This window comes from Bison bison, unplaced genomic scaffold, assembly GCF_000754665.1.
Source record: "Bison bison bison isolate TAMUID 2011002044 unplaced genomic scaffold, Bison_UMD1.0 scf7180017864471, whole genome shotgun sequence".
NCBI classification, from domain to species: domain Eukaryota; kingdom Metazoa; phylum Chordata; class Mammalia; order Artiodactyla; family Bovidae; genus Bison; species Bison bison.
In genome coordinates this window covers 37682783-37692685 of record NW_011495032.1, presented here as the reverse complement: position 1 = coordinate 37692685, position 9903 = coordinate 37682783, and the positions used below count along the sequence as shown (strand labels likewise).

The window sequence follows — 9903 nt, the reverse complement described above, 5'->3', positions numbered from 1 at the left end:
GGGGCGGGGGGCCCCCCCAGCCACAACTTCTTTCGTCCTCTCCTTCCCCTCTGTCCCTCTACCCTTCCCCTTCCCCATCATCCAGCCCTGACTCTCTTGGAGGTACTGGAAGGGGACTCCGCCCGCAGGTTGCGAAGGGAACCAAACTTAAGCGGCAAGTTGCCTCACCGTCTCAAGATGCTCGGGGGTCCGGGGCCCGGGCTGCTGCTGCTGCTGGCCGTCCTGTCCCTGGGGACAGCGGTACCCTCCGCGGGAGCCTCGAAGAGCAGGAGACAGGCGCAGCAGATCGTTCAGCCCCAGTCCCCGCTGACTGTCAGTCAGAGCAAACGTGAGTACTGACCCCAGTGGGCTGGAACAGGCTGCCTCAGGACGGGGCCAGAAAACCAACCAAAGTTGTGATTGAAGTTTTGTGTGCGCGCGCGCGCGTGGCGTGTGTATACTCCTAAATGAGAGGGGTGCATTAAAGACTGGCTTTGAGCAGGCTGGTTTTGTGGGCTTAGGTAAGATAAGGCGTTGGAAGGCGGAGCTCAGCGATGTCCAGCAGTGCTGGTACCGACTCAGGTCATCCTCCTTTGAATTAACCAAAACTCGTTTTTAAAGAGAAAAATGATGCACCCCTTTAAACTTTTATTTTGGGGATTAGTGTGGTCCTTACGCCTATTTTCTTTGTTACTAAGTAATTGGTTAAATACTTTCAAAATGGGGATGAGGGGAGAGTAGCTGAATAATTGTGCTGTGCCTACTTTGAATGAGATGTAATTGCTTCAAAATGCTTTCTCAGGATGCTTCTCCAAGAACAGAGATTGGAATTCCTCTTCCAGTTTCTCAAAGACACACCCTCCCTTTTCCTTGGCTAATGGAAACTGCTTAGCATTGCCCTTCTTGACTTATTACCCCCAAAGAGCGCTGAAATTCCTTGCACATTTTAAAATGTAATTCCCAGTTATCTGCTTTTCAAAATGTTTCCATTCCTTTGGTGCAGACCCATGGCCAGATGGAAATGACATCATTGTATAACATTTAACTCAGTCAAAAGAAAAACAAAAGGAATACCTAAATATCTACGTGTGCAAATGTGTGGTTAACTCTTTAGATATCTAGTTGCTTTTAATTCTTGTGATGCTCTGATGATTAACTTTTTTCCCCTTCGTTTGTTGCTTAGGCTCATCAATTTAGTCATGCAAGAAAATTCCATACTTTGGAAAAAGGAAGGATCCAAATTTAATGACTTTTTTCTTCATTTCTTACAGCTGGTTGTTATGACAATGGAAAGCACTATCAGATAAACCAACAATGGGAGCGCACCTACCTGGGCAGCGCCTTGGTCTGTACCTGTTATGGAGGGAGCCGGGGCTTTAATTGTGAGAGCAAGCCTGAACGTAAGTGATGGGGAGCCTGCCTAGTTCTTAGTATCTTCTACTTATTATAGTTATTAGAATCTAATAGATAGAGAAGTAGGGCTTGTTGATTAAATTTAGGATTAGTAGTAAAATTACGTATTCCATTTCCCTAATAGAATTATCTTTAAAAAATGTTTAATAACTGCTTATATTTGCTTTTCAAATTATATTGTTCTTTTTACCTTTAAAACAAAAGAACAAATATATCCCAAAGTAGTTTCTAGGGTCTTCTTTCTGTTTTACTTTCCCAAAACGTTTGATGAAAAACATGAATGAAAAAAAAAAAAAAGAAAAACATGAATGATGTGTCTTCTCCCTTCAAAGAAAAAGAATTGCTTATAAAATTCTAATTTATTAGAAAGTAATTCCAAATCTTAGACTGTAAGATTATGGGGCAGAAAGCACTTTGGGCAGTACATTATCAAGCGATTTGTCAGCTGCAGTTCAACGTAAAACCACTGACTACTTCAAAGTTCTCATTCCTTTATGACTCTTGATCTATTTCTTGTAAATTATGGCAACTCCTGCAGAGAACCACTGATGAGGCCAAAATGGAAATAGTAGGATTGACAAGGGCCAGTACTGGGGTGGGGGTGGGAGCTCAGATTGTTCAAGTGGACCTTGGTTTGATTTTCTGCCAGAGAGAGGAATCTAAAGTCCTTCCTTCACATTCTAGCTGGTCCTAAGGTTGTGCTTTATAGCTTTTTCCTAAGTGCCTGAGAATCCTTTCCAATGGAAATTCGTCACCAGAAAATTAGAAAACTTGTCAAAGGTTGAAAACTGAGGCTTTGTTAGACCCTAGGGTAAAATTGAGATCTCCTACTTCAAGTTTTAAAAACTTTCCACTGTCCCTTGCTACTCACAGAATAGAAAAGAAAGGTTTTCCCTTGGATGAGAGGAGTGGAATAGAAACGGTTTTCCCTATTAAGGTTCACATGGACTTTCAATCTTCCCTCAGCTGAAGAGACTTGCTTTGACAAGTACACTGGGAACACTTACCGGGTGGGTGACACTTATGAGCGCCCTAAGGACTCCATGATCTGGGACTGTACCTGCATCGGCGCTGGGCGAGGAAGAATAAGCTGCACCATTGCAAGTAAGAATGGCCTTCTGTCTAGGAACTGAGATAACAGTGTGAGCTTTTCCATTCCCATCACTGTCACTTTCTGTTATCCATGACCGGATATTCCTAATGTGGGGATTTATCCCAGGTGAGCAGACACCCTTCTATGGCCACACAGCTGATTCCTGTGCCTCTGAAAGGTGGCTCTGAGCACAGGTGGAGGCAGTGTTCAGTCTGTTTGCATTTATGAGAGACAGAGAGAGAGTGTGTGTGTGTGTGCGTACACATATGTATGTAGCCTAACCAAGCAAATCTCTTGGGTTCCATCCCATTCTTAGAGGAGTTGCCCATTTTATGTTATCTGGGCATCTTCAAGCCAGACTGCTCATGGGGTGATCTGCAGTGATTGGAAAGATGGTCAAGAAGAATGAATTAGCCGTTGTGTGCTCTGCTAGTCTTGTTAGCAATGTACACACTGCTTGGATCTCACAGAAACAGTCTGATTTCTTTGTAACCAGTAGTTTATAACCAGGAAGCAGAGCTCTCTATTCCTAGGAATAATGTGGAATGAATTTTCCAAGGAACTTAGGGATCTGGACTTACTCTCAGCAATTCTAGTTTAGCTAAGTCAAACTTTCCAGTATGATTCATTGGGTTACCAATAGCTTCTATTAACACAGCATTTAGTGTTTTTTAATCCATCGTTGTATAAGTCTCTTAAAGGCTCAGTCCAAAAGACAAATCAGACTTCCCTGGCGATCTAGTGGTAAAGACTCTGCGCTTCCACTGCCGGGGGTGGAGGTTCAATGTCCGGTCAGGGAACTAAGTGGCACTCCCCCAAAAAAGCATGATGTACAGCCTTCTGGAAAAGACAAATCAGTCTCTTGTGAATAAGCCCAATCAGCCTTTCCTCCGTTTAATGTTAGAGTTTATCCAAGATTATTGGTATATGTTAAGAGTCAGTGTTCCGTAGTGTTTACATAATGTTTACATACTGGACAGTTTAACCTTTGTATGTGCCCTTGTGTTTAACCAGATTTCCACACTTGCTATGTATACATCTATTTGCTTTCCATCAAAAAGACATTTGTATCCTAGGGTGAAATACGGACTCTCCGCATCCTGAAAGCTGGAATTCTAGGTCTAGTGTGCCTTTTGCATTGAATTAGTCTCAGGCTAAACCCACTATGTGTGTGTGGAGGCCATGCCTGGCAGCCTTTCTTTTCTACTTTAGAACTCAATTTCCTGTGATCTCTCTGGGGATCCAGGATTTATGACTCCTTTCTTTGCTATTCAGATTTCCTCTGTGGTTTACCATTGTGCTTAAACCAGACATTCAATTGAAGGACCCCAAATGACCAGACCTGTTAACTTTTCCCCTGTCCCCGATGGGAAAGCTGCTCTCTTTGGCTAACCAAAGGGGTTGGAATATGAGACTTTTTCTGTTTTAAAACTATTTTCTGTCCCACTGTCTGTAACATTTGCTTTTTATCTTGAACAGACCGCTGCCATGAAGGGGGGCAGTCCTACAAGATTGGTGACACCTGGAGGAGACCACACGAAACTGGTGGTTACATGTTAGAGTGTGTGTGTCTGGGTAACGGCAAAGGAGAATGGACCTGCAAGCCCATAGGTGTGTGACTTGGGGATACATGGGGGTGGGATACACAGTCAAAATGTTGGGTTCAGTCAAAATTGACATGACAGGATACCTGCCTTCCAATAAAAAAGATAAGAGACTGAGAATTTTATTTAAAATAATGAAATGTGTAATCCATAGTCTTCTTCAAGGAATCAGTTCAAATTCTCAACCATGTATAGAAGTCTTAGGGATTCCCAGGTGGCGCCCTGGTAAAGAATCCGCATGACAATGTAGGAGATGCAAGAGATCTGGGTTCGATTCCTGGATCTGGAAGAAGGAAATGGCAACTCAAACAGTATCCATTATCCTTGCCTGGAAAATTCTGGGGACAGAGAATGCTGGTAGACTGCATACAGTCCATGGGCTGGAAAAAAGTCGGACACGACTGACCATACATGTATCAATAGAAGTCTTAATTTTTTTTCAAAGCTTAAGATAGAGTTGAAAGATTTAGGAAGAAGTCATTTGTTTTCTCTAAGATCTGTTCTCAGATTTCTCCTTGGTCAAGATGTAAATTTTTTAAAGGTTAAAAAAAAAATGAGACTTTTAACATCTTTCTTTATTGGAACGTGGCAGATATAAACACCATATGGTGTGTGTTTTATCATCTCTTGGTCATTTTTTGTCAAAATTGCTGTTTCCTTTGGTGTCGATCTTCAGCTGAACTCTATAGATACAAATCTAAGAGTTTCTGGCTATAAATTTTATTCTGATTGTTCTCTAATACAGAGGTTTTTTCTTTGTGTTGCCTCTATATTTACAGAAATCCAAATTTTAAATAGCTTTCTTGTCATTTTATGCAGGCATTCATAATTGGTCATTTTTAATTAAGATTGGAATTTTGCATATTTAGTCTCAATATGCAAGAGATTCATAGATCCACAGGAGGCACATAGATCCTTTTTGCTCAAAATACTGGTGTGAAGAACGGTGCTAGCTGAAAATGTCCAATCCGTGTACTTACTCGGAGAACAGAATTTCTGCCTGCCAACTTGGCTAGAGCCTCCTTTCACTTCGGTTACTTGTTCTGTGCTTAGTTACAGGGCGTGCCTTTCTTTTTGAAGAGAGTACCACTTAAAAAAATGTGGTTGGGTTTTTGCTTACACAATATACTTAAAATTACAGGGAGACAGCACAATTTGAAATAACTCCTTTTTTTTTTTCTGTTTTTCCTTCCAATTTCCCTACAGCTGAGAAGTGTTTTGATCAAGCTGCTGGTACTTCCTACGTTGTCGGGGAGACCTGGGAAAAGCCTTATCAAGGCTGGATGATGGTGGACTGCACTTGCCTGGGAGAAGGCAGCGGACGTATCACTTGCACCTCCAGAAGTACGTTTTAGATCTGTATGTTAAAGATGAGGCCAGGCATTGTTTTCTGGATTCCTAGAGAGAATTGTCGTACGATATCACATACAACATCCGTTCCTCCAACATGCTAACATTTGGATGTCAAGAAAGATTTTGTAACCAACTTATTCTACTTTGTCAAAGAAGACTAAATTAAAATAAAACAGCTTAGTTCAATAAGGTCTTAGGTTATCAGCTACTGAGAAAGAACCTTAATGTTCATTTCAGTGCCAAATGTGTTGCAGACCCAAAGATAAGTTGCAAATGTTTCATCTAAGTGATCACTGAGATATTTTCTAAGTAGCAAGGAAATCTTTAAAATAACAGGCACATGCATCTTTGGGCATGTGAATGCTCTTGACATAGAGAGGAGCAAAGCTCTAAAGTTTTGGGCTTCCTTCTATGCTTGACATTTAAGTAAGGCATATACATTAGCAAAGTTGATAAAAATAAAAGGTACTTATCCCATAGGTTAAACTATGTTTAACCCCTATTCTGGGGTTAAGGACAGTGTCTCTGTAGGTTTATTAGTGCTGTGAAGAAGCTAAACTTTGAAAGTTTCTGAAAGAAACACTGGTATCTCTGTAGCTCCTTCTAAGATTGCCCCGAGGCCTTACTTTTTGCCTTAGGGATTCAATGCTCCTTTTTTGAAATGTCAAACTATAAAGTTTGTGGAAGCAAAACAGCTATCAACTATCAGTGTTATACATTTAAAATCAAATCTAAATATTTTGAACATGTCTTATCTAGCTGGAAGTTTTAACCATCTCATCATGTTCACCATCCAAATTTGAATTCTTTCAAACAAAAAATAATCTCTCTTAAATAGTGGTAGCAATTTAAACTAAATGTTTTTGAGCACCTTGCCAGTTCTCTTGCATTTAACATTTTATTATGATTATCAGACTTTCAAGACCTTGGTGGCAGTGTTTTAGTTTAAGACAAGTTAGATGTTTGACTCAAACTCTTATCTATTATTTAAAGCTCTTCTAATAACAAGTTGGGAAAAGCTTCTCAAAGAAAAGTCATTTCTTCCATGAAATTTTTTAAGTCCCTACTTTATTCAGGATGGTGTAGGGATGCAAAAATGAACTGGACATTAGCCGACTTGTCAAAGAGAACTTAGTAAGTAGGTCAGGATGATGAGAAAGGCTTATATATATCATCTTCTACAAAGCACAGAATTAAACACTTTGAGACAGATACTGAAATAGTACTATGGAGGCTCAGGGGAAGACAACACTTGGTTGGAGATTTGGGAAAAAGTGTCACCAGCAATGCTATCTTTTATGCAGACTTGTGCTGTGGTGGGAGATCAATATGTGTCTGTATTTGTCTGAACTTAACATGAACTAATTATTTTTTATCTAACCCAGTGTAGTTCTGTTTCACAAACCAATCAAATCCTCTCTATCACATTACAGCATATGGACAAAGCTGGATTATAATTGAAACAGTTTATTTGCCAGATAATCATAGACTGATGGTAATTTAGTTACAAATTATCATTTTATTTTCTTGTCTGTCTAATCCCATGGACAGAGGAGCCTAGCGGGCTACAGTCCATAGGGTCACAAGAGTCAGACGTGACTAAATGAACTTAAACAAACATTATTTTATATTAATAATCTCACTTTCCCATCAAAGAGTTAACACCATGAGCAATTCAAGAGATGCCATTTTGTTAGTAATGTTAAATAGGTTTGTGTTTGGTAGCGGGTGGGGTGGAACCAGGGGAGAGAATATTTTAGTTAGAGAAGTTGGTGGTGCCTTGAATTGTTTTACATAACAAATGAAAAAACAGATGCTGCTATCTTTTAATAGCTCCTTTGGGGCAGTTAGTTGAGACCCTGTGAGACCTACTTGCCTCCCTATTGTTTCTAGTTTTCTAAAGAAAATCCCCTATGATAAGGTAGGTTGTAAATAGTCATGACTCAAAGCCAGGAGAGCCAGAGAAGGATACAGAGGGAAGACTAGAAAGCCAGGGGATGAATTTGGTCAAATAAACAATGTGAAAAAATGTAATGAATGAAAGATTTTTATAAAATTTAATGAACTGAATGACTAAATGAAAATTTGATGAGTGAAAAATAGCATTCTATGAGTGGAATTAGACTACATCGTATAGCTTCCTTCACACTGATTTAAATGCAATCACATCTTTCAGAAGTTTACCACCCATGGTACCACAGCTGAATATAAAGGTATCACCCAAAAACAGCTTACCAAACTTGAAGCAACTGTATTCTCCTTTTTTTAAAAAAACTTTTTATTGGAGTATAGTTAACAGTATTGTCGGAGAAGGCAATGGCACCCCACTCCAGTACTCTTGCCTGGAAAATCCCATGGATGGAGGAGCCTGGTAGGCTGCAGTCCATGGGGTCGCTAAGAGTCGGATACTACTGAGCAACTTCACTTTAACTTTTCACTTTCATGCACTGGAGAAGGAAATGGCAACCCACTCCAGTGTTCTTGCCTGGAGAATCCCAGGGACGGGGGAGCTTGGTGGGTTGCCGTCTATGGGGTCCCACAGAGTCGGACACGACTGAAGTGACTTAGCAGTAGCAGTGACAGTATTGTGTTAGTTTTGGGTGTACAGCAAAGTGAATCAGTTTTAGATTGTTTATTTATATCATTTAGCTCAGTCGAAAGAATCTGCCTGCAATGCAGGAGACGCAGGTTCGATTCCTGGGTTGGGGAGATTGGAGAAGGGTATGGCTACCCCCTCCATTATTCTTGCCTGGAGAATCCCATGGACAGAAGAACGTGGCAGGCTATAGTCCTTGGGGTCATAAGAGTTGGACACAACTTAGCGACTAAACCACCACCATTACAGACTTATTACAGAGTATTGAGTAGAGTGCCCTGTGCTATACAGTAGGTCCTTATTAGAAGCAACTCTATTTTTATTTTAGGTTTGCATCAAGCACTTGCCAAGCTCAAGCTGATTTACATGTTTTAACGCTCCCTTTCTGACACAGACAGATGCAACGATCAGGACACTAGGACATCCTATAGAATTGGGGATACCTGGAGCAAGAAGGACAACCGGGGGAACCTGCTCCAGTGCATCTGCACGGGCAATGGCCGTGGCGAGTGGAAGTGTGAGAGGCATACATCCCTGCAGACCACATCTGCAGGTGAGGCACGGGGCCCCGGGGACCCAAACGGGGGCACCTTGCATTAAGCATTTCCGCAAAGCCATCTTTCCCTTGGTGTGCCCTTGAAGGATGATGTGGCTATGAAGCTGAGTTCCTTTGCAGACTGTTAGTTAAAACTTTGTTTACTATCAAGTTTTTTAAACTTAAATAAAAATGAAACTAAAATGGATCTTGGGGGAAAAAAACTAATTTTAGTTCCAAGAGGTTAAACTGGTGGGCAAGAAAAATTACTAATATCATGAAACCTACATGATTTATATACAAAGATATAAATAAATATACTGAGATCTGTAGATCGATACACATGTGAATATTCATATATATACCCTTGTATATGTATGTTGAATATCTAAAGTACATTTTAATGGAAATGAGAAACTTTTGCTGAGTTACATGATCCCTTGATTCTTCTGCTGGGAAGAGGGGGAAAAGTACATTTGTTCTTTCTCAGCATGGCATATATCTCCTTACCCTGACATTCTATTCTTTTTGTTGTGAAAACAATCCTCTATGTGTGGTTTCCATGCTCCAGCAAACTCTGTTGCATTCCATAAAATAATGCACAGTCATTTTCTTCATGTGTTGGGTTTCACATTTGAAAAATTCAGAGGAGTCCTAGACATGGGAAGGAATGACATAATAATATAAGCTTTTTTAAAAAAATAAGTTTTAATTATTTCTAGTATAAGACTAGGATCTTTGCATTATAGCTTGTTTTGTAAGAATCTAAAGAAAGAAAGAGGGCAGTCAAGAATGGGTACTTCTGTTATTATTCTTGCTCTATTTTGTCAAGTTTTCACTATACAGTGCACTAGCATTATTGTTTAGTCTTTCATCTAGGTCATTTAGCAAAAGGTATTAATTACTTACTTGGATTTGCCTCCTTTTGATGAGTGTTCATCTTGCCATGAGCACTTCAGAAGGAGAACAAGATTGGATTTGATAACATTTTTTGTTATTTGATTACTTTCAGTAAAATTGCTGCTAACCTAAAAAAGAAACAATTACTAATCTCAGCTTACTGAAACAGTTTAAATTAAAAAGAGTAGAGGTTAATGGGGAGTAAGCATTCATTGATTGCTATCTATTTTTATTAGTATTACTAATATTAATACTGAAATGGCTCTGTTCAAAAAAGTCTGAGAGACATGGGGTTAAACCAATAAAAACTTTCTTCTATAGGAGCTTAATATTCCTTTGCATTGTGACTCTCCCAAGTGGGGTGTATGAAAACAGAAAACATGTTCCCCTGATATGTGTGACCTTGGGACCATTGTCTATGAAGTATTTG

General features: G+C 39.9%; 1 protein-coding gene across 6 annotated transcripts in view; it reads left to right on the top strand.

The window, feature by feature from the left end:
• Positions 1–6: 6 nt before the first annotated feature.
• FN1 (fibronectin 1) overlaps positions 7–9903 on the top strand; it is a 70323-nt gene continuing 60426 nt past the window's right edge. For all 6 annotated transcript variants that reach the window (XM_010861148.1, XM_010861147.1, XM_010861146.1 and 3 more), the window contains exons 1-6: positions 7–328; positions 1251–1379; positions 2359–2496; positions 3965–4096; positions 5296–5433; positions 8433–8591. In XM_010861148.1, coding sequence (XP_010859450.1) covers positions 178–328; positions 1251–1379; positions 2359–2496; positions 3965–4096; positions 5296–5433; positions 8433–8591 — 847 coding nt within the window. In that variant the 5' untranslated portion in view covers positions 7–177. The remainder of the gene's footprint in view (positions 329–1250; positions 1380–2358; positions 2497–3964; positions 4097–5295; positions 5434–8432; positions 8592–9903) is intronic.